The sequence below is a fragment of the Rhincodon typus genome, chromosome 3 (assembly GCF_021869965.1).
Source record: "Rhincodon typus isolate 14 chromosome 3, sRhiTyp1.1, whole genome shotgun sequence".
NCBI lineage: Eukaryota > Metazoa > Chordata > Chondrichthyes > Orectolobiformes > Rhincodontidae > Rhincodon > Rhincodon typus.
The window spans coordinates 97,120,278-97,145,277 of record NC_063334.1 but is presented as its reverse complement, the minus strand read 5'-3'; the positions used below and the strand labels follow the sequence as shown (position 1 = coordinate 97,145,277).

The 25,000-nt window shown below is 40.7% G+C and overlaps 1 protein-coding gene and 1 long non-coding RNA gene across 3 annotated transcripts; one reads left to right on the top strand and one right to left on the bottom strand.

Annotated features, from left to right (window-relative positions):
* Nucleotides 1-6: 6 nt before the first annotated feature.
* On the bottom strand, nucleotides 7-8,732 carry LOC125488248. Of its 2 annotated transcripts, XR_007266264.1 has the most exons (5): nucleotides 8,617-8,732; nucleotides 6,648-6,746; nucleotides 3,328-3,432; nucleotides 2,044-2,131; nucleotides 7-140 (listed from the first exon to the last, which is right to left on the bottom strand). It is a non-coding gene; the product is annotated as an uncharacterized LOC125488248 (long non-coding RNA). The 2 variants fall into 2 exon arrangements; XR_007266263.1 differs by lacking the exon at nucleotides 6,648-6,746 and having other exon boundaries at nucleotides 8,617-8,730.
* A 113-nt stretch (nucleotides 8,733-8,845) lies between these two features.
* Nucleotides 8,846-24,303, top strand: nsa2 (NSA2 ribosome biogenesis homolog (S. cerevisiae)). The gene is made up of 7 exons (XM_020526733.2): nucleotides 8,846-8,965; nucleotides 13,242-13,429; nucleotides 15,950-16,100; nucleotides 18,499-18,678; nucleotides 20,608-20,719; nucleotides 21,520-21,600; nucleotides 22,940-24,303. The coding sequence occupies exons 1-7, from the start codon at nucleotides 8,963-8,965 to the stop codon at nucleotides 23,005-23,007; spliced, it is 783 nt and encodes a 260-aa protein (XP_020382322.1). The 5' UTR covers nucleotides 8,846-8,962; the 3' UTR covers nucleotides 23,008-24,303.
* The last annotated feature ends 697 nt before the right edge of the window (nucleotides 24,304-25,000 follow it).

Genomic DNA, 25,000 nt, shown 5'->3' with positions numbered 1-25,000 from the left:
CTCCACTCCCTCATTGCTTGTTTCAGGTTTCCAGCTTCGACAGCAATTTGCCATTACATTAGCTAACATATCCGTTGCTGATTGAGTGACTTACTTCGAGATATCCGGACTGATAATGGTGCGCAATGACTTAATATCACCTGTAATGCAATGGAAATCAGAATTCATATGTTTGCATTATCACTGGTCAACTTTAGATCTTAAGGAAAATGTTAAGTATCTTTGACAAGTTCAAAATGGCAGCTTCACCATTCACGCTATTAGGAAAAGTAGACTATTGAAAATTTGCAAGGCAGGGGGTTCATTTCTTGCAGCCAATCCACTGCATTCCCATCCATGCCCCCAATTCACTCCAGATTGGGGTAGATGGAGATTCGCTCTCATTACCTCCTGCAAACAAGGTTCTTATTGGGAAAGCAATTACTTTTCTTGTCTGTCAGGTAGGCAGGTAATCAGATTGGTGGCACCTTTGAGGACCTTAAGAGTCACTTAAATGACCATTTAAAGGGCTTCATAGATGGTAAGTAAAAATGGTTGCCTATGGACTTTCTCGCACAGGACTTAGTTGCTGATATTTCATGGTGGTGGTTGTCTTGGGGTGGCGGGGGAAGAAAAGAAAAAGGGGGCAAAAATCTATCTATCTATCTATGGCCAACCCGCTTAATTATCTTTCCTTTCCATCATCATCCTCGTCAACTTCAGGGAGGAAATAAATCATGCCTAAACTCGTGGAACTTACTGATAAATGTATGCATCTCAAATTGATAATTCAAAGTAACAAAAATTTACAGAAATAAATTTTCAAATTGTTACACCAGCAGTTGACCTCCCCTTGTGCTGTAAAACTCTGCTGCACTAATAAAAGAAAGATAGGAAATTGATAGGATAGAAGGAAGCATTCAGCCCATTCTGGTTGCATTGGTCATTAAGGGGCTATCCAAACTAATTCCATTTTCCATCAGTTGTTCTGTAAGCTACAGCACTTCAAGTCCATACACAATTACTTTTTAAATGCAGTGAGGTTGTTTCTGCCTCTAACACTCAGGTGGTGAGACTGCAACTCCAACTACCCTCTGGTGAAATAATTCTCAACACCTTTCTAAGCCTTTGACCAATTGCTTTAAATTAATATTAATAACCTCTTGGTTATTGATCTTTCAACTAAGGGATAAAGGTCCTTTTTATCTACTCACAGCCCCTCAATTTTATTTGCTTCAATTAAAGGTCCTCTCAGTCTCCTTTATTCCAAAGAAAACAACCGCAGCCTGTCCAATTTTTTTCTCATGGCTAAATTTTTTCTATTCATAGAATCCCTACAGTGCAGAAAGAGACCATCTGGCCCATTTGGTCTGCACCAACCCTCCAAACAGCATCTCACCCAGATCCAACCCTCCACACTATCCCTGTAACCTCACACTTATCAGGGCTAGTCCAACCTGCTCAACACTACTGGCAATTTAGCATGGCCGATCCATTTAACATTTTTGGACTATGGGAGGACACCAGTGTACCTGGTGGAAACCCATGCAGACATAGGGAGAACATGCAAACTCCACACAGAAAGTCACCCAAGGGTGGTATCAAACCCCGGTGCTGAGAGGCAGGACTACTAACCACCTTGCTTGGCAACCTCCTCATAAATCTCCTCTCTACCCTCTTCAGTATAATCATTCCTGTAATTTGGTGATTAGAACTATTGTGAACTGAGACCAAGGTCCTTCGATTGCTCTGCATTTTTCAGCATCTTATCAATTAAACATGCAATATACATATAAAAAGGCAAAAATCCCATTTTTGTCACAATCAGAAAGTATCCCTTGCTTAAAGGATGCCCACCTGCTGAAACTGGTTGCTAACTAAGCTGATTGAGGCCAAGAACTAATTTAATAAGCAGCTGGGTTCTGTACTGGAATTAATTATAATTGCTGGTCTGGGAAAATAAGATAAAATAGGCAAAAGGGCTTTCTCCATCCAAATTGTCTTGTGACCAAACAACGTCTGTGCCATTCCCTTTTGCTCTGTGACAATTGTGTATTAATTTACCTGGAAGAAAGCTGTACCTCCTTACAAAAATACTTTTTACATTTCTTCTGCTGGTATGACCAACCCTGAACCAGCAGCGCAGAAGGCACTGTAAGTACAGAACAATCAGTTAACCAATGCAAGTTATAGAATCATTGTTTCATAGTAACTAATTTCCCCAGCTAAACATATTTATAAAATTTGAATTTCTATCAGAGCTTGTTTTAACATTCCAAAGATGATGATTGAAAGGTTGCTTTGTATTGGGCCATTTCCAACTAAATTATGATTGTAATCAACAAGGTATTAGCAGAATATTTCAATGCTAAAGGAAACACAAATTTAAAAAGATTGAAATAGCACATAACTCTCATTGAGGAGGTGCAAAGCTACAGCAAACTGAATAGGCTTTTTGTATACTGGTAGTCCTCATTTAATATTGCATCATTTAAAGATATTTCACTTCAACAATTTTTAAACTTGTTTCTTCGAACTACGTTGGTATTTCCAATTGTACATCACGAGTGTCATCATGTCAAAGACAGCTGATGCTGGGACCTGATCAACAACCCCTAATCATAACCTAGTCAGGACACAGTATGTGAAAGCCATTGACCACAGACAGATGCATCAAAAGGCAAGGCAAGATTTCAAGCTTTGTTGTCAACCCTGTTAGCTTCAGTCAGGAATCAGTACAAAAAATTTCAGTTAAAGCCCAGGGGTTAAAATGGCCCAGGCATCATTCAGAGGAGTCCGTCAGGATATCCCACCTACTTCATGGTGTGTACTTATCATCTAGTTTTAGTAAAATATCTTTCAGACAAGTGTTTCTGACAATGAAGAACAACTATGGAATGTCATGAATATAATTCTGGAAATAAACATACACAAACATTGTTGTAATTTACACTGATGAATGACTGAATAGCATATACTTCCTTGACAACAAATTGAGTACTGTTCTGTCCTGAATCCATTGATAAATTGTTCAAATAAGGGTGAATTTACATAGCAACCCTGTTGTCTTTTGGAAGAAATGCACAGTGTTGTACATATATGATAGCAATTTCAATTCTTACATGTGTTTCACCAGGCAAGAAAAGTCTGAATGAATGTAACTATAGGTTCAGTACCAATTCCTGGTGAAAGCTATGATTCACTTAAAGTAGTTTTACTTATACTACTAATTCTCAGGAACTGGACCACCATGTTAAGTAAGGAGTACCTGTACTGTACATTCAGTGATTCAATGCTAGCATACATACTATTAGAAAAGTAATGTCAATTTAAAATATTAATCTTCACCATTTGATGTCCACTGGATGAAAGAATCCCAATTAGTGGTAGTTCCATCATAAATCGACTCATTTTCCTCTCTGTTATTAGTCACAATCTACATACAAAAGAAATCTGGAAGAGCAAAACACACTCATTAGCTAATGCATATTTAGCGCAGACTTACAAAATCAGAGCATTGAATTTTGGGATTGGGAGCAAATTGTTTGGGAAGAAGTCACATTTCACATTGAATGTAGTGAGACTTTTGTCAGTTTCTAAAGATTTTGTTCAATATTTTTCAAATTTCTCCTCTTGAATGGAAAATGCTGGACAACCATTCCACAGACAAATCATCACAAATATACCTAGAAATGACAGGTGGAGTTTAATTTGGATGAATGTGAGATATTGCATTTTGGTAACACAAATAAGGACAGGACTTATACAATTAATGGTAGGGCCCTGGGTCGTGTAGTAGGACAAAGACCTAGGGATTCAGGTACACAATTCTTTGAGGCTTACGTCTCAGGTAGACAGGATGGTTAAGAAGGCAATTAGCAAACTTGCCTTCATTGCTTAGACCTTTGAGTACAGGAGTTAGGATATCATCTTGAGATTGTACAGATTCCTCAAAGTTGCTGCCCAAGTTGATAGGGTAAAGAAGGCATATGGTGTGTTGGCTTTCATTGGCAGGGGAACTGAGTTTAAGAGCCGTGAGGTTATGCTGCAGCTCTGTAAAACTCTGGTTAGACCACACTTGGAATATGGTGTTCAGTTCTGGTCACCTCATTATAGGAAAGATGTGGAAGCTTTAGAGAGGGTGCAGAGAAGATTTACCAGGATGCTGCCTGGACTGGAGAGCAGGTCTTATGAGGAAAGGTTGAGGGAGCTAGGGCTTTTTTCATTGGAGCGAAGAAGGATAAGAGGTGAATTGAGAGAGGTTTACAAGATGATGAGAGGTATAGACAGAGTAGATAGTCAGAGACTTCTTCCCAGGGCAGAAATGACTATTACGAGGGGGAATAATTTTAAGGTGATTGGATGAAGGTATACGGGAGATGTCAGAGGTAGGTTCTTTACACAGGGAGTGGTGGGCGTGTGGAATGTGCTGCCGACAGTGGTAGTGGAGTCAAATACTTTAGAGACATTTAAGCGACTCTTGGATAGGTACATGGAGGATAGTAAAACGTAGGGTATGCAGGGTAGATTGATCTTGGTAGGATAATAGGTCGGCCCAACATTGTGGGCTGAAGAGCCTGTGCTGTGCGGTACTGTTCTATGTTCTAACATTGGTGAGGCCTCTTCTGGAATACAGTGTCCAGTTCTGGTCACGCTACTATAGGAAGGATATTTATAGATTGGACAGGGTTCAGAAAAGATTTACCAGGATGTTGCCAGGGATAAAATTAGGCTGGGACTTCTTTCACTAGTGCTTAGGAGATTGAGGGGTGACCTTACAGAGGATTACAAAATCTTGAGAGGCATAGATAAGGTGAATAGCAAGGGTATTTTCCCTTCGGTGGGGAAGTTCAAAACTAAAGGACAACCTTTTCATACAGAGAATGGTTCATGTGTGGAATGGGCTTCAAGAGGAAGTGGATGCAGGTACAGTTATGATATTTAAAATACATTTGGATCAACACATGAACAGGAAAGGTTTAGAGGGACATGGGTCAAACGTAGGCAAGTGGGACTAGTTTGGTCAACGTGGACTAGTTGGACCGAAAGGTTTCTTTCCACGTTGCATGGCTCTGACTATACGTGGCCCGACTTCAGCAATGCTAGTATCTCAGACAAATATCCACATGTGGAACATATTTGTTGTATCTGAGAAGGGATATTGTTCAAATGCTATCCTTGGATTAGCTTATGATTTAAAAAAAAAACAAAGTTGTGAATCTCTACCATTATCAGCTTCCGTAGGTCCACTACAGACCATTTCTCCCTTATGCTTAGAATCAGTTTTAAACCTCTGTAGTGGCCAATTAAGGTATATCACCAGATAACATAATTAATTCAGTTTATACAATAGTTGAAGAATTCATTAAGATCCAAGATGATATATCGCATGCTATACCTGCTCCCAATTACACAACTTCTCTTTCATTCCCCTTCCCTCTCTTTATTTTTAAGTGGCTATGTTTCATCCTACCCAACTGTTCCCCCATACTGCCTGCTCCAGATTATATGCTGCCTAAAAGAAAAAGAATGAGTTGTATTTACATTGTGCCTTTTGCAAAAACAAGAGGTTCCAAAGCACTTTACAACCAATGAAGTTTATAGTGGCTGTTAGAATAAAGAAACATATTCAACAATATGCACACAGCAAACTCTCCTGAAGAGAAGTGTGTTGATCAAATACATTGTTATTTTGCAATGTTGAGTGAGAGATAAATATTGCTCTGGAAACTGAAAGTAACTCACTTATTCTTCTTCAATTAGAGGCTTAGGATCTTTTACATCTCCCTGACAAGGTGGCAAAGCTTTGGTTTAACCCTCACCCAAAACACTTCTGACAGTGGAGCACTCCTTCAGTAATGCACAGAAATGTCTAGATTTATGTGCTCAAGACTTAGACTGGGACCTGAACCCATAACCTTCTAACTCCAAGGTGGGAGTACCACAAACCGAGCCATGACTAACACAAAGTTATAATGATGGAATTAGCCACTGTTTTTGTCACTGTAGGCTTCAATAACTGATTGACACCATGTTACAAAAACCACAGTCTCATCAACTTAAAAGGAAATATACATGGGTGCCCTCTCAATTTTTTTTTTATAGTTGGTTGTGTTTCATTCAGTGTAATTAAAACTTTGAAAACCTCACTGAATTTTCTTCTCATCAAGGTTGATTCTTTCATGGTGTTAATCCGGAATTATTCCTGGAAAAGTAATTTATTTTGTATCAGCAAACTGAAAAATAAAACAAAGTTGAACGTTTTGGGTGAACTCTTCACTATACTTGTTCCACTGCTTTTCTTAATAATACAATTCTAATCCTTTTAATTATTAGTTCACTGAGAGTTGCACTACCGCATGCTTTCTAAAAGTATGTTAGCCATGACTCAATGAGCAGCAGTCCCACATCGTCAGATGTTTTTACTTTCAAGTCTTGGTCTAGAATTTGTGCACACAATCAAGACTGAACTGACATTGCAGGACTGAGGGAGTACTGCACTGTTAGAAGTACCATAGTCCTAATGAGACATTGAACTAAGACTCTACATACCCATTCAGACAGATGTAAAGACCCCATAGTGCTATTCTGACAAGAAACAGGGGAGCACAGTTGATAAGAAAATGTTTGGGATATTGTGAGATGGTGAAAGAAAAATGAAATCGTACCTTTCTTAATGGAGAAAAGAGGCATAATTGTTCTGAATGTTCTGGCCCAAATAAGAATTTTACCAAATCATACCCAAGCTCTGATTCAGTTAAATGTAGCTTTGGGGCAGGGGAAAAGAGAGAAACACTTCTTTAGATTGGTGGTAACATGATTCAAAATATGATCAAAATAGTCAGGGTTGATGAGGAATAGAATCATAGAATCCCTACGGTGTGGAAACAGGCCCTTCAGCCCAACAAGAGGTTGGGGGGGGGTGTGTAGGGGCAGGTGCAGCACTTCCTGCGGTTGCAGGGAAAAATGCCGGGTGTGGTGGGGCTGGAGGGGAGTGTGGAGCGGACAAGGGAGTCCCGGAGAGAGTGGTCCCTCCGGAAAGCAGATAAGGATGGGGAGGGAAAAATGTCTTTGGTGGTGGGGTCGGATTGCAGATGGCGGAAGTGTCGGAGGATGATGCGTTGGATCCGGAGGTTGGTGGGGTGGTACATGAGGACGAGGGGGATTCTGTTTTGGTTGTTATTGCGGGGAGGGGGTGTGAGGGATGAGTTGCGGGAAATGCGGAAGACACGGTTGAGGGCGTTCTCGACCACTGAGGGGGGGGAAGTTGCGGTCCTTGATAAACAAAGACATTTGAGATGTACGGGAGTGGAATGCCTCATCCTGGGAGCAGATGCGGCAGAGGCGAAGGAATTGGAAATAGGGGATGGCATTTTTGCAGGAAGGTGGGTGGGAGCAGGTGTATTCTAAGTAGCTGTGGGAGTCAGTGGGCTTGAAATGGATATCGGTTTCTAGGTGGTTGCCGGAGATGGAAACAGAGAAGTCCAGGAAGGAGAGAGAGGTATTAGAGGTGGTCCAGGTGAAAATAAGGTTGGTGTGGGAGGTGTTGGTGAAGTGGATGAACTGTTCGAGCTCCACGTGGGAGCACGAGGTGGCGCCGATACAGTCATCAATGTAACGGAGGAAGAGGTGGGGTTTAGGACCAGTGTAGCTACGGAAGAGGCATTGTCCCCCGTAACCTACAAAGAGGCAGGCATAGCTTGGGCCCATGTGGGTACCCATGGCCACTCCCTTTGTCTGTAGGACGTGGGAGTAGTACCTGGTTTGCTGCAGGACATGGTCGAGCAGTTTCAAGGCCGAAGAGATTACGAGAGAGTTGCAGTGGGAGAAAGATCCACCGAGGTTTTTCCGGCCCCACCCCCTCTCCTTTCTACTAACCGCATCCCGCCCCCTTGACCTGTCCGTCCTCCCTGGACTGACCTCCCTAATTCCTCACCTTCACTGGCTCCATCCCCGCCTCTTTGACCTGTCTGTCTCCTCCCCACCTATCTTCTCCTCTATCCGCCTCCCCCTCTCTCCCTTTTATTTCAGAACCCCCTTCCCCTCCCCCATTTCTGAAGAAGAGTCTAGGCCCGAAACGTCAGCTTTTCTGCTCAACCTGCTGTGTTCATCCAGCTCTACACCTTGTTATCTCAGACTTACCCAAGTTGTTGCTTTTGTGAACAGCTATACCAGTAATAATCAAAATGATCCAGTACCTGAAGACCCTCTCCACCCCACAGTTTATCGAGAGACCCAGGGCCTTCTGCTCCCACCCCTGAAACCCTCCCACACGCCCCACTCCGAGGAACCTCTGACACACTACTCCTAATCTCCGAGACCCTCTGACCACTTTACTCTGAAACTTTCTGACACCCCTTACCCAGAGACACTCTGACCGCTAACGCTCCGCCCCAAGATCTTCTGAACCCTCCACCCCTGAATGCTTCTGACACTCCCTACCCGCGAGGACCCCCAGTCTCTCCACCCCAAAACCCAAAGGGTGTGCAGGTTTGGTGGATTAGCCACGGAAAATGCAGGAATGGGGGTTGGGATGCTTTTCGAAGGGTGGGTGTGGACTCGATGGGCCGGATGCCCTGCTTCCACACTGTAGGGATTCTATCCCGAGCCCCCTCGGTTCCGGATTCGGGATCTTACCTGTCCCAAGCTCCTGTCACTCGGTAGTATCTCCCCTGCCCTCCATTCCAGGTCAATAAATAAAACTGTCCGCACGCTCAGCACAATAACCGTCGCTGCACGCGATCACCCTCTCGTGGCTGCGAACGCCCTCCTCGCGGTTACCTCTTGCCTTCTTCTCGCCTCGTTGACGTTTCCCTTTCCGTCGCCTCTTGGCGCGCGCCGACGCTCCTTGGCTGCCTTTACCAACAAGATGGCGGTGTGGTGAGTGCGGTCTTCAGTCTTCTCCGTGTCACCAAGAGAAAAATCCAGGAACAGCAAGTAGCACCAACTCTTTGAGTCGCACAGTGAGACTGACGGCAGCAAAATGGTGAGTGTCGGACGGAGCTATCGTTGGCGGGGTCGGGGGTGAGAGAGTGAACACGCTGTGTCGGCCCCGGAGTCCTCAGCCCGGGCACCAGCTGCCGCTCTCTAACGTTTCCGTTTAACGATTCAGTCAAAACCCAAAGCTTCCGTTCTCCGCTTATTAACCCGCCTCAGTACTTTAAAGATTGCTTGTGTTGCAGTTTGAAAATTCTTGCCCTCTTTTCTATCTGCAGTCAGCCTAATTCACCTTAAAACAACTTGGTGTTTAATTTAGCCAAATCCTTCAAGAGTCAACATCGTGTTTAACAATTTCAGAGCATGAACACCTTCCCCACCCACCCTACTTTCTTTGTCTATTATCCACACCCGTAACTCCAAGACTTGTCATGAAATGGTTCGTTTTCAGTACTGCCAGCTCGTTTTTGACTACTCACAATCGCCATTATCACCTATCCAACTTTGCTTATAGAGTCATAGATTCATACTGCACGGATATAGACCCTTCGGTCCAACTTGTTCATGCCGACAAAGTTTCCGAAACTAAACTAGTCCCGCTTGTGCGCATTTGATACACATCCCTCTAAACATTTCCTATTTATCTAAACCTGGGATATAGGTTTTAAACTTTGTATGATATTGCAAAATGGACTACCACTATTCAGTAATTGGTTTAAAAAGTCAACAGCAACCTAGAACAGACTGCCAATTTACCACCATCTAGTTTATATTATTACACCATACTGGTAAATGTCCAGTCCTGGATCTCTATCACAAATTTAATAGGTTTTCGCAATAAATAGTTTCTCAAATTCAGAGACACCAGTCACCTCCCAGCATTTGCTGCCCAGTGTTGATCTAAACAATAGTATGACTTGGAACAGCATAACATAGAAACCTTGTTGTCTCATTTCATTGCTGAAATCTTGCACATGTTGCTACATGCATTCTCCTAATTGTAAGGAAGGCTGACGTGAGATTTGCCTATAATTCAATGGAACTGACAGGAAACACCTATCATCAGAGATTAATCAGTTTGAGCTGATTTATATATATATCAAAAATACAAAACTGGAGATGCTGGAAATCTGAGAAAGAAAACAAATTGTTGAAGAAAGTCAGCAGGTTGGACAGTATCTGTGGAGAAGAAACAGAGTTAGCATTTCAAGTTCACTTGGGCGGCATGGTGGCTCAGTGCTTAGCACTGCTGCCTCAGCTCCAGGGATCTGGATTCAATTCCACACTTGGGCGACTGTCTGTTGGAGTTGCACGTTCTCCGTGTCTGCGTGGGTTTCTGCCGGGTGCTCCGGTTTCCTCCCACAGTCCAGAGATGTATAGTTGAGGTGGATTGGCCACGCTAAATTACCCATAGTGTTCAGGGATATGTAGGTTAGGTGTGTTGGAAATGGGAAATGCAGGGTTACGCGGATAGGGTGCGGATGGGTCTGGGTGGGATGCTGTTTGGATGACCGGTGTAGATTTGTTGGCCCAAATGGCCTGTTTCCACACTGTAGCGATTCTATGGACCTTTCTACAGTTCTGATGAGGGGTCACTGGACTCAAAATGTTTGTTTCAGGAGGATGCAACACAGAACAGGGGTTAACATGTCAGAATACAGGCCATTTCAGATTGAGATGAATTCTTCACGAAGTGTGGTATACCTGTTGAATTCTCTACCACACACCAAAATGTCAAAAGGGTTATAGGAAGAGACTGGGAGTATGGTCTTGAGGTAAAAGATCAGATATGATCATATTAAATGGTGGAATGTGCTCAAAAGACCAAATGACCAACTCCTTCTAAATTCTATGTTTCTAGCTATCATTGTTGTTTCATTAATGTCCCATTGGGACTTGTGTTACAGTCTGTGACTGAGACTTGAGAACCATAGCAATGTGGTTGACCCTAAATCATCATCTGAAATAGCCTAATAAGCCACTGAGTTGAAAGGCAATTAGGGATGCACAGTAAATGCTGGTCTTGCCATGAAAGAGTTCTTAAAAAATAGAAAAACAGGGGAGACAGCAACAACTGCAGAGGCTTTTCACTCCTTTGCCAAAGTCGCACTTAATAGGCTTTGTCAATTTGTAAACAGACTGTGTCTGGAAGCATGGTTTAGTTTCCATGCAGGCAGACCTACTGTGGGCATGTTCTTTAAACACCAGCTGCAAGACAAGTCCAGGAAATTGGGTGTACTGCTTTACCACACTTCCATAGATCTCACTCAGCAGAACAAGACTCTACAAGATTTTGGGGAAACTTGGCTATTCATGAAAGTGCCACATGTCACCTGCTCTTTCTGTAAGAACATGCAATTTGGCTCCAGTTCCAATGATCTCAGAGTGAAGAATGGAGTGACATAGAGCTGTGGCTAGGCCACTATTTGGTTTGGCGTCTTCTCTCTGCTCTATTATGTATACAGAGGTATACAGAAGCTGGGGAGGGAGGCAGTAAAATATAGTAAAAAGGATAGTAATGGTTTGGTTAAAGTGTTCCAGCTTTATACATAGGCAACCTATATCTGTGACCCTGCCGGTCTGTAGAAAATGTGTGTAGGGTGATGGCTTTTTGTACCAATTATTTTGAAAAATAAACTTATGGCTGTTGTCTTGGATAGTTTAACTGCTGTGATACCTAGTGAATCAATACCTTCCTTGTGTGTTGTGGTTTTATGTTCAATTGAGATTTGATAAATTTGATGGTCCAAATACCATGCATGTTAGCACAAATACAGAAAATATTACTACATGACTGCATCAGAGGCCCCTGAAATACTGACTGACGATCTGTTCCTTAATGCAGAACTTGAGAGTTTCACACGAAAAGTAACACTAAAACAACATGGAACAATATCAACAGAAATTACTGGGAAAACTCAGCAAGTCTGCCTGCATCTGTGGAGAGAAAGCAGAGTTAACATTTTGGGCCCAGTGATCCTTCACTGGGTCACAAATGCTACTAGACCTGCTGTGTTTTCCCAACAATTTCTGTCTGTTTTTTTGATTTCCAGCATCTGCGGTTCTTTGTATTTTTCTGGAAAAGCATCAACTTGCCTTTAGGACCAAGCTGATGGTTTGGAAGGCCTGTGTTCTCAACACCTTTGTTGTACGGATGTGAAATACAAACAACTGAGGATAGAAGCTCGCCAATTTCAATATTCATTGTCTGTGCCACATTTTAAGTATATCTTGACAGGACAAACTCAAGAATACAAGCAGTCTTCCCAAAAGCAGTGCTCCCAAGTTTGTTAGCTCTCCTCAAATAGTGACATCCTCATTGGATTGGGCTCATCTGCAGGATGGAAGGTGGTTTCAATCTAGGGGTTTTCTTGGTGAGATAGCCAGATCCAGATGATGAGCAGGGTGTCCAAAGTTCCTCTTCAGGATACTGCAAGCTTGACCTGAAGGCCTTTGATTATTGCACCTGAGAATCACTCGCAACTTCCCCCTACTCTGTGCAGCCGCACAGTTTGTCGATGCTGTTCCCACCATTGACTTATGATTTCATAAGTTGCTGCCACACATGGACCTTAGAGCTCTGTATAGAAGAATAATAAATTAGAAGGATCTTATGTCATTGGCTAATAACAAAGGAACATATTGACACCACCTCTGGCTGGCAGAGACCATGACAATGACCAGTGGATACAGCAGGTTGGAACAGACACCTGAATATGATAATGCACATGACACCTGGTAGGCCCGTATGTAGCAGTCATCAGGAAAAGTGTGCCATATAAACACACTCCATCTGAAAGAATTTTTGTTTGCATGTTTGTTTATCTTTCATAGATGGAAGAATTCCAGACATTATAACTTTAATTTCGCCAGTAAAGTTTAATGACCAGAAAATATGATATTTTTAATGCTTTGAACTATGGTGCTCAAAAATATTGACTAAATTTTTGCATTTCAGTGGAAAGTGGAAGATTTTTACACAAATTTTCAGAGCATTAAACAGCAATATTATCTTCTTGCTCAGTCTGAGACTAATCTTTTGCAGATCAATCATACAGGCCAACAAAGAATAGATTTTGTTAATACACATTTTACTCTTTCATGCCAAAATTAAGGTATTTCTGTGCATCTAAATTCATAACTCGGCTGCCATTTTCTTTTATTTACATTTAGGACATGGGTTTCACTGGCAAGGCCAGTTTTTATTGTAGATATGCACAAAGGGTTACAATCTACTTATTCAAATTTCCAACTGTATTAAGATTTCCTGTGTGTTTGGTGAATTCAACTGGAATGGCATATATGTTTCTTCTGGTTTAATACAGCCGCAGAACGAATATATCGAATTACATCGTAAGCGATATGGCTATCGCTTGGACCACCATGAGAAGAAAAGGAAGAAGGAGAGCCGTGAAGCTCACGAGCGATCCCACAAAGCCAAGAAAATGATTGGTCTGAAAGCCAAATTGTACCACAAACAACGCCATTCAGAAAAAATACAGATGAAGAAGACGTAAGTCTCACCCTTAAGCTATCTGCATGTCATCTTGTTTTCAATTGTGGGTTTAGGAAGTAAGGTGGCAAAAAAATCTTTTTTTCCAACCTTGATAAAGTTTTTTTTAAAAAAAAAAGGTAAATTTGCCACAGCCCTGCTGGACCATAAGCTGTTTTCTCATTATTATGAAGTGGTTTAACCCGAGGGTCATCGTGCCTCAAGCAAAGGAAGGGGTGAGAAGCGCCCTTCAATGTTACCTCAGGTGCGGAAATTGGTGTTGGCATAACTCTACATTGCAAACCAGCCATTCAGCCAATTGAGCTAACTGTGACCCAATGAAATATTTACCACTGGGGGAAATGAATTCCTTGCAAGTTAGTATTGAGTCTACTTTAAAGCTGTGTAAATTCAGATGCTACTATACTTGAACAAATTGTAGTGAATCCCACAGAAATGAACACTCAATAGTTACATTTAAAATCTGACATTGAGATTAGAGGTGCAGTAAATAGGGTTGTAACTGCTGGTTAAAACGTTCCAGCTTCGGCATTGTGCAATGAAAACACATAAACAGTGACCTCACACTTCTGCAGAGGTTTTCATTCAGGTAATAGTTTTTCTTGTGTAGAAGAATGAGGGGTAATCTAATTGAAATATAAAAATTTTTGAGGGGCCTAACAAAGCAGGTGCTGAGAAAATGCTTCCTCGAATGGAGAATTTAAAAGACAGATTCAGAATAAGGCTTTGGCTTTTTAGGACTTGATCTTGTTGAATGGTGCAACAGAGTTGAAGGGCTAAACTAAGTACTCCAATTCCTGTCTCTTACATTATACTCTATTCTTGGGGTAGGGAAGATCTGGCAAGCCATAACGTATAGCCAAATGTGAGGTAAAAATGACTTTCCTTGATATCAAGACAGCAATTAACACTGGCATTAAGCAGCCCTAACAAAATTGAAGTCTATGAAACAGGGGTAAGGGGAACAACTCTCCACTGTGTGGGGTTATACTTCACAACAGTAGTTCATTGTGATGTTCAGAAGGGTAATAATTTTAGCCTGAGTACAATTCTTCAGGAGTTCTTCAAGTCCATATATCTTCTGCTTCATTAATTACCTTCCCTCTGCCAGAGGGTCAGCAGGGAATATTTGCTGATGGTTGCGCAATGTTCAGCATTGTTTATAATCTGTTCACATGCAGCAAACCTGGGCAGCATTCAGGCTTGGCACTAGTGCAAGTAACACCCATGATACACAACTGCCAAGCAATGATCATCTTCAACAAGAAACAATGTAGCCACCACCCCTTGATATTTAATGGTCTTACCACCTCTGAATTGCCCACTATCGATATGCTGGGGGCTTACTGCAGACTAAAATCTCAGATGGGCCTGCTTATAAATACTTTTGTTACAACAGCAGGTCAGAGACTAGCATTTCTGCAATGAATAACTCACTTCCTGACTCCTCATAGTATTCCCTTCACATACAGAAAGAAGTGTGATAGGATACTATCCATTTGCTTGGAAAAGTGCAATATTCAAGAATATTGAAACAAACCATCCATAAAAAATAGTCCATCCACCACGTTAAGTATTTATTTCCTTCACCCCAAAGCACAGTGCAGTAGTGTGTACCATTTATAGGATGCACTGCAGCATTTGTCAAGTTTCACCAAAACAACTTTCTTGGGAGCCTGTATTTCCCCTTCAAGGGACAAACCACCTTTACTTGAAAACTGTATTACCATTCCTTCACTGTCGTTGGGTCATAATCCTGTAACTCCTTAACACTATGGGTGTTTGCGCTACATGGACTGCAGTCGTTCAAGTATGTGGTTTAACACCACCACCTCAAGGGAATTGAGCAGTCGGCAACATATGCTAGTATGTAATGCTTATGAACCTTGAACAAATAACAATGTAATAACAAATCAGAGAGGCAGCTGAATGGGTAATCTTGACCAGAATGATAAACTACCCCATGAGCTCCTTGCACTTGTCGTGGTGAGACTAATGGGGCAAGGAAGAAGTGTTTAAGAGGAAATTGGATTAAACTGCAAAAAGAAGCTGAGCCCCATCATTGCTTTCCAAGATTATCCCGAAGTGGTGGGTGATTTATCAGAAGAATGAGAGGTCCAGTAGCACGTTGATAGTGCGTGCTGATTGATGGTTAAAGATAAGCTTGTTTGTCAACTGGAATACTTGACATATTGTTTCCTCTTCTCTTCTAATTGCCCTGCTTGCTCTGTAATTTTTTGTTGGCCTGATTGAGTGTTACAAAGAAACTTTTTGTGTGTTACATGAACCATTATCATCACAATGCTCTGCTGTTTCTTTTCTTCCTCAATAAGGAGGATTCTCCTTAACCCTATCTTGAGTGTTGACTAAATTCTTTTGTCATGTGAGAAATATACTGCTGTTTGGGGAGTGCCTTGCAAGAATGATTGCATGAAAACCATTCTCCAATAGCAGTAAAAAGTGTTTTTTAAATGTAACCTATTATTTCACTTGAAAAGCACACTAATTTCATCTCTCTAGCCTGAAAATGCACGAACAGAGAAACACAAAACAGAAGAATGATGAGAAAACACCAGAAGGTGCAGTACCAGCCTATCTGCTCGACAGAGAGGGTCAATCCCGTGCTAAAGTCTTATCTAACATGATCAAACAAAAGAGAAAAGAAAAAGCTGTAAGTGGAGGATCTTTTCTGTCTTGAATCTGCAAGTCTAACATTTGGCCGTTTCCGTTTATACTGTAATGAGGGAAGTGCTAATTTTGAGGTTTCAGCTGTGACTCAGCTGTATATTAAAATATTCGAAACATCTGACAGTTGTGAATTCCACTACATGTAAGATGACATGTTTGTGGAGTATCAAGGTAGCTTTAATGTCTAAAGTCCTCTTTACCCTCTCAGATCTACAAATAGAACTTGTCGAATGGAGGCCCTTTTTTCGAACCAACACTTGTCCCTCAGTGAACATTTAAAAAGCAGATTATCTGCTAATTTGTCTGTCTGTTGTCTGTGGGACTGTGCTGTGCACATTGGTTACCACATTTTATTTAATACTTCAGTGCATACACTTCAAAAAGTACTTCATTTCCTGTGAAACTCTTTAGGATGATTTTAGATTGTGAAAGTTGCTACGTAAATAAAACTTTTATGTTTGTTTCCATTCAATAGTACACATGCCTGCCTTGCCGATGGCACTTTTATTCGTACAACTGCATTTACAGATTACCAACACCCAACTCCTGTTGCCAGAAACCAAGGGCTTTACAGTATTTTCCTAATATCCCATCCCTACTCCCACAAAATTGGAGATCACCCAAATTCATCTCCTGCAACCCCCACCCTACCTCTCCACCATAAGAAATAGGACCCCTCAAGCCTACTTCCTCCATTCTTTAGGATCATGGCTGATCCGACATTCCTCACATCCACTTTCTTGCACTTTCCCCATAACCCTTGATTCCCCAACTGATCAAGAATATATCTATCTCAGCCTTAAATATACACGAAGACACTGCCCCCGGAGATCTCTGGCAAGGAGCTCCAAAGACCCTCAACCTTCAGAGAAGAAATTCCTCCATATCTCAGTTTTAAATTCACAGTCCTAAATTCTGAGACAATGCCCTCTGCTTCTAGACTGTCCACGAGGGGAAACATCCTCTCAGCATTTACTCTGTCAAGCACTTTAAGAATCCATGTTTTAATGAGATCACCTCTCATTCTTTAACCAATGTTGTGAACAGCTGGCTGTCTTCAGGTGTTGTCCTAGTTTCTATTAAATCTGCTTTCATCAAAACAAAAATACCCTTGATCCCACTATCATGTGTCCAACTTCCCTTTCCTCTCCAAAATCCTTCAACATGTTGTCACCTTCCTAATTCATTCTTGTTCTTTGTGGAACCCCATATTTGAAATCCTGCAACTAGGTTTCTGTCCTCTGCCATGGTACTAAAACAGCTTTTATTAAAGTCAGAAACTATATCCTATGCAAGTATGACTAAGGTTGACTTTCCTCTTTATCATTTTTGACCTGTGTGCAACTTCTAACAAGATTAATCATAGCTTTTTCCTCAAGCAACTCTCCAGTGTTGTCCAACTGGGTACCATTACTTTCACATGGTTCCATTCTTATCTGATTGTAGCAAGAGAATCACATGCAACATGCTCCTTCCTGGTCCTGCACATTAGTTGTGGTATTCCCCCAAAAATTTTTCTTGGCTCCTTAACAATTACAAGCAGCTCATTGGTGACATCAACTGAAGGCACAACATTAATTTTTTGTATGGATGCTTACAGCATCCAACTCAACCTTACCACCACACCACTCAGCTCTTCCACTGTTGCAAAATTATCACATTGATTATCCAACATTCTGCACTAGATAAGCAAACGTTTCCTCCAATTAAAAATTGGGATGATTAAGCCACTGTGCTTGGTCCACACTGTTCGCCACCACTGGCAACAATCTGAGATTAAGCTAGTCTGTTTACAAGGATAGTGTTACAAACCTTCCAAACTCCTAGCTGTTTATCCAGTGTAAACTTGAAATTACCCTAAATTCAGCTACCAGTGTTATAACTTGCTGGAAGCCCATCGATCGGCCCTGTGCTTGCTGATCTGCATTAATTCTTGGGCATAGTCTTGACATTTAAATTGCTATTTTTGTTTTCAAACTCCTCCATGGGGCCTTGCCTCCCTGTCTGTATAATCTCCTCTACCTCCCCACGCCTATCTCTGCAATATCTGCATTCACTTAATTCTGGCCTCCTGCGCATTCCTAGTTGTTCCACTGTCAGTGGTCTTGTCTTACTTTGCCTAGACCAAAATCTGTGAATTTCCTTCCCTACACCTCTCCCCCTCACTTTCTTCTATGAAGGTTCATATTAAAACATGTCCTTTGACTAAACTTTTGATCATCTGTCCTAATATCTCCTTATGTGACTCAATATCAGTTGTTTTATAATATTCCTGTGAAGCATCTTGGGAGCTTCCCTACATTAAAAATAAATATAAATAATTGCTATTTAGATTAAGCAGAATTTTAATTCATAATCCTACGTAAATTGTTCTTTGGCAGGGAAAATGGGAAGTACCTTTGCCTAAAGTCCGTGCCCAAGGAGAAACTGAAGTTCTGAAAGTTCTCCGCACAGGTAAACGGAAGAAGAAAGCTTGGAAGAGAATGGTTACTAAAGTCTGCTTTGTTGGTGATGGATTCACCAGGAAACCTCCTAAATATGAAAGATTCATTAGACCTATGGTGAGTTACAAAACAAGGCTGGAGGATATAATTAGTACAAAATTCAAAGATTCAAATAGATTCAGACGTTTATTACAATTAATGCAAAGAATGAATAAAGGATCGGAGTGCTGAGGAAGGACAGCCAGATAGGAATGAGAGGAAGTAATTCTCGGGTTTCTGGGAAGTTAAGGAAGTTGACTAATTTGTATTGGATATATTTTCGATTGAGACTATCTAGCAGGGAATATTTAGTGCAAAAACAAACGCACTAAATCAAAACAAAGCACAAAATGCTTTATGAAACATTATGAACGGTATCTAAACAAAAAAAAAAATCAAACAAGGCCAGGACTTATACAGTTGATGATAGGGCCCCGGGTTGTCTTACCGAACAGAGATACCTAGGGTTTCAAGTACATACTTCTTTGAAAGTTGCAAAACAGGTAGATAGGGTGGTTAAGAAGGTGTTTAGTACAGCTTGCCTTCATTGCTGAGACCATCGAGTACAGGAGCTGGGACGTCATGTTGAGGTTGTACAGGTGGCAAGGCCACTTTTGGAGCACTGTGTGTACAATTCTGGTTGCCCTTCTAGAGGAAGGATAGTATTAAATTGAAGAGGGTTCAGAAAGATTTACCAGGATGTTGCAGGGTGGAGGGTTTGAATTATGTTGATAGGCTGGAATTTTTTTCACTGGAGTAGGAGCTCAGGGTTGATCTTAGAGAGATTTATAAAATCATGAGGGGCATAGATAAGGTGATAGCAAAGGTCTTTTCCCTGGGCTGAGGGAGTTCAAAACTAGGGGTCATATTATTAAGGTGAGAGGAGAAAGGGACCTGAGGGCCAACCTTTTCACAGAGAGGGTGGTTTGTATGTGGAATGAACTGCCAAAGGAAGCGGTAAATGTAGGTACAGTTACAACATTTAAAAGACATGGAGGAATATGGGCCAAATGCAGGCAAGTGGGAGTAGTTTAGTTTGGGAAACTTGGTCAGCATGGACAAGTTGGACCAAAGGTTCTGTTTCAGTGCCGTATGGCTCTATAAAATCGAAACTAGAAACATCCATGCAATGTAGAATCTGAGTTAATGAATAGAAAACAAATCAGTACAATAATTATTTTTGTTAAAAATGATTAAGACAAACACAGAAAATTATACTAGTTCCACATTAAGGTCAACTACACACGCTTATGATTGAACCTTAATAAGGAAATGGATGCAAGAGTGGGATCAGCAGCTACTGATTAGAGCAGTGATGTTGGTCTAGAGGAATGTACCAAATGGACACCTTTTAGTATTGGATCAGGGTCCCTATTATTTCTGGCCAAAATAAATTCGTCAGAAATGCAGATGGTTCTATAGTAGGGAGATGGATCTAACTTTCAAAAGGAAAATGGAACACTTGATTGAAAAAAAGATGTGAAAGGGTAACTTAGAAAAAAATGTGGGAGTTAGACAGACACATGTAGATCATATCCAAATATTGTGGGGCAGCAGTCAGTTGAGGAAACACACTGCTGCTCAGACTAGCTTGTCAAATCAGAGTTTGAGATTGGGGTGGCAGTGTTGAATTGAATTATAGTCTGGTTGCATTTTGACTACTAATCATAGCTATGGTAGAATATGTAGAGAGTAGGCTGATCCTTAATATCAATGATCCTAATATGAGTAAAGGTTTGAGAAAAACACAAGTACACAAGATGGCACCTTGATAGAAGATACTAAGGATTAAACCTATTTCAAGATAAAACACAGTCGCAGGAATAGAGGATAACTTGGTGATCTTCCAGCTGGGCTAGTGTGGGTAACAATAAAGAGGTAGCTGCTTGCTTTGAAAATTATATGTCCTTTGAAAGGATGAGTGGGACAGAAAGTCACAGTGAAATTTCTTGATTCTGAATCCTTCTGTAAAAGAAAATGGTCTTAATTGTAAATATTGTTACATAGGGTTTACGTTTTAAGAAAGCGCATGTGACCCATCCAGAGCTCAAGGCCACTTTCTGTTTACCTATACTTGGTGTTAAGAAGAACCCGTCGTCACCTTTATATACAACATTGGGTAAGCAAACAAATAAAGTTAACTTCAAAGCAAGAAAATGTACGCTTGTCTTCTAACCAACTGCAGCAAGAACAGTTCAAGCTGATTTTTTTCTTCAATGAAGTACCTCATCTTCTAAACCTGTTTACCGTCATTTTGTAAATAGATCCATTAGCAGAGTTGGGAGGCAGAGTTGTCCCATATCCTCTCTGCAGATGGTTCCTCAAGTTGTACCTTGCTGAATTTGATGTTGGGGTTTCTATATTTTTAATGAAAGGAGGATTTGAATAGCTATTACATTATTATAAATTGGTTGTATTATTTATGTAATAATTTATTGTTTTAAAATGTTCAGTTATTAAGATTTTGAATTATATCCTTCGTCCCTTGTGTAAAGATTTACCCGTAAATTCCACAACTCCTCAGATTTAATGTAAAATTTGACTTCTAATATGAAAGCACAACTAATTGAGATAATTTTGAAAAGAACATTTGCATATATTTATCCATATTCACCTGCTGTTTATTTTACTCAATTAAAGTCTGTATAAAGATCGGGAAAAGAAAAGCAGTTTCCAAATGGAACAGAAATGAAGCATCTTTAATTTTTGCAGGGTCAGTTGAGTTCTTAAATAGTTGTGTTTGAAAGCAATGTGAACCAATGGAGCTGTAGTTTAAACAGTTTGTGATCAATTTCAAAGCATTCACATGTATTTATTACATATTTTCAATAGTTACAGTGAGGTAGGTTGTTGCAAGGGTGGGATAGTTAGTTGTTTTTCTAGAATGTTGATCGACTGCCAACATTTGTTTCTTTGTAGGGGTTATTACTAAAGGTACTGTCATTGAAGTAAATGTAAGTGAGCTTGGCTTAGTCACACAAGGAGGCAAAGTTGTCTGGGGTGAGTAACAACAAATATTTTCAGTTTTGTACTTGAAACTTGAATATTATGGTACATTAAAATAACTTTGGGACCGCTGCGAAAATCCAGCAATCCCAGGCATTAATAATTCTGAAATGATGTCTATCAGTGAAGATTGAATAGTTGCAAGTGGTCTTTCTGTGTAGTTTCACCTCTGTTAACCTTCGTTATTATGGAGCAACAGACGTTTTATAAATTACCCAATTTTGCCAATCCCAGCTTCCATCTGCTCATTCAATTTATACTTTAAAAAAGACAACTACTGTTTCTGATGTACAAGGTATTTGCATTTTTTCTTTCTTCCTTTCTTTTCGATTAGTTGTCAACTAACCTCAAATTAAGTAGCAATCAACTTTTCCTTCAAGCTGTACACATACATAGTCGTTTCAAGTTAATTAGACACATGTAAGTCATATCCACATATGGTGGGGCAGCATTTAAGTGAGGAAACACATTGCTGATCAGACTAGATTGTCAAATTAGAGTTTGAGATTGGGATGGCAGTGTTGAATTGAGTTATAGTCTGATTGCATTTTGACTACTAATCGTAGAATGCTCGAACCATACAAACCCTGAAATCTATATGGACTAGGCTGATCCCTAATATCAGTGAACCTAATATGAGCAAAGGTTTGTGAAAAACACTCAAGTATACGAGATGGCACCCTGTATAACCTATTAAGGATTAATCCTATCACCACTCACAGTGATCAATGATGGTTCCGGAGGACCACACAGCTAGTTTAAAATAAAATTAGAGGGAACACTGGTAGCAATATATGTAGTTATTTGATTTTGGGATAAGAAACTCTTCTATTTCATCTTCTGAGAGGCACATATTACTGTTCCACCATCAGTAGGTCATTGTACTTCTGACATAGTGTGTGCTGGGACTGGCTTAGTTTAAATCAGTTGTACATTGGGCGTGTAAGTGCAGCATGATACTTGCAGTATCACAGCCATATCTTGCTGAACAATATTTCTTTATTGCAGCTGTTCTGATTGCAACTAACACCGTAACCATCTTCTAACAATGTGGATTGCCACTATCACTTGCCATTGTCTACATGATGCACTGTAAACAGCTGGCTTCTGTACTGGGGTATTAGCATTACCGCAAAGTAGTTCAGAGTTTATTAGAATGGCTAGGGGCCTATAATAACTGCAGGGAGATGTTTCTTTTACTCATCGATTGTGTGTATCTAGGATTTATAAAATAAAATTTGTGTAATGTTTTGTAACCCAAACTATTTACTATGCAATATATATTTAAGTACTGTGGGCATTAGTCAGAATAATACATTTTCTTTCCTTTCAGGTAAATATGCACAAGTAACAAATAATCCAGAAAATGATGGCTGTATTAATGCAGTCCTGTTAGTTTAAATCAAAAGAACACAAAACTATGACATGAAGGTTAAACGGACTTGAGCATGTCAACCTTTATTCTGTTACCAAATCAAATTGGAAGATCATAATTGTTAAGACCACCTGACCATGTTTGATCTTTCCTTCTGGATCTTGAATCAAAACAGCATTTTGTACTTCTGTATTTTTGTTATTTATAAATCACATTAAAAAATAATGAAAGTCAAGAAAGAATAAACAACAGTTTTTCAATTTTTTTCATATGTTCTGGTAACACTGAAATTAAGAAATAGCTAGTGTGGTATAGTCATCCTGATACCAGTGACAAGCTTACACTCTGGGACTTGAGTGCAGGCTAACACTTCAGTGTAGTATTCAAACTGTTGCATTAGTAATAGTTTTTTCTGCTGAAGCATCAAAGTGATGGCAAGTTGCCGATGGCCTAAGTAACTTGGTCCAACATAAAATTGGCTAAACAGTTTATGCAAATAAAGCCTGATGGAATGCAAAGAGGCCAAGGTTACCATAGGTTAAAAGTAAACAAGGATTGGACCAGACCTGTATTGCAAATTGAACAGTGGGCAAGTCATTGTGACCCGAAACCCATTAAGAGGTTCTAAGCAAGTTCAATTGAGAGAGACATTACGTTTGTGTATTCCCCTGTTTTGGCCAGTCCCCTCGCACCATGGAGTAAGCAAATCTTGGAAAGGGGATGGGTACACCGAGGATGACCTGACTTAAACCCATTGGGTTCTGTAACCCCATTGGCTGAAGTTCTTCCTATGTCTGCATGGGTGCTCCAGTTTCTTCCCACAAGTCCAGCAATGTGCAGGTTAGTGAATTGGTCATGCTAAAATGCCCCATAGAGTCCAGGGATGCGCAGATTAGGCGGATAGCTGTGGTAGATGCAGGATTAAGGAGATCAGGTGTGAATGGGTCTGGGTGGGATACTCTTCGGAGGGTCAGTGCAAACCCAATGGGCCAAATGGCCTCTGTCTGCACTGTCGGGATTCTATGATTCAAACATTTGAGAAGGGCTGAGAAAGTGGGGTAAAAAGGGCCACCTGGTGGCCATTTCCTCAGTGAAGACTCCGCTGGTGAAGACTCTGTGCGAGACCACCTTTGTACTAAGAAGACCCTGAATGCCCAGTCGACAGAAATCCGTGAATTGCATCCAGCAGCCCAGTCAAGTTCACCAGATCAGGTCGTATGTGTTTTCAAGCAGTCAGCCCAGTTTTGGAAAAGTTAACTTGATTGTGTAAGAGTTGTTTCTTTAACTTGCAAGCGTTTTAATAAAACTAAGTTTGAACCACAGTCCTTTGTTTGTCTTGTACAGTAACAGCACCTGGGCAAACATGTTTGGCGAGTAATAAATTGATTGAAGTGTCTGTATAGACTATTTTACAGGCAACACCGAAGTCTCACCTTTCTGTCGAAATTGTATAAATTATCCCCTGACATTGAAGAACAGCAGGGCTTGTTTCTCTAAAGCGAAACACTACACTGGAGATCTGGAATAAAAACAAGATGCTAGAAACAATCAGCTAACATCATTGCTAAGAGAAAAAGGTTAATGACCTTTCTTCAGGAAGGGAAAGTATGGTCCGGTGTAATGGAAGGACCCGAAATATCAATGTGTGCTCTTACAACAAATGCTGCCTGAGTTGAATATCTCTGCCATTTCCCGTTTTGTCCTCATTAACACCTTAAACCATGCTGATACAAAAACAGATTCACAAATCATACTTCATTTACTGTGTGGGCCCTGCTGATGTGTCTCGCCAGATAAGTGATCTAATTTCAAAAGTAATTAATTGACTGGACTGAAAACTAGACATTGAAGGCCCATCTAGAGTATAATCTGTCGCCTTTCCACCTTGAATGCATCCTCTCAAGTGGGAGTGATGGTTGTTGAACAGCAGAAAGTTTCTTTATCACTGTTTGGCCTGATGTCTTCAGATCCATGGGGTTGGAATCAATGTTGAGGACTTCCAGTGCAACTGGCTCATAA

Excerpts from the sequence above, each read along its gene's own strand:
- nsa2 (XM_020526733.2), top strand. Across the intron at positions 18,679-20,607 it reads AAAGATTCATTAGACCTATG|GGTTTACGTTTTAAGAAAGC; the intron begins GTGAGTTACAAA and ends ATTGTTACATAG. Across the intron at positions 20,720-21,519 it reads ACCTTTATATACAACATTGG|GGGTTATTACTAAAGGTACT; the intron begins GTAAGCAAACAA and ends GTTTCTTTGTAG.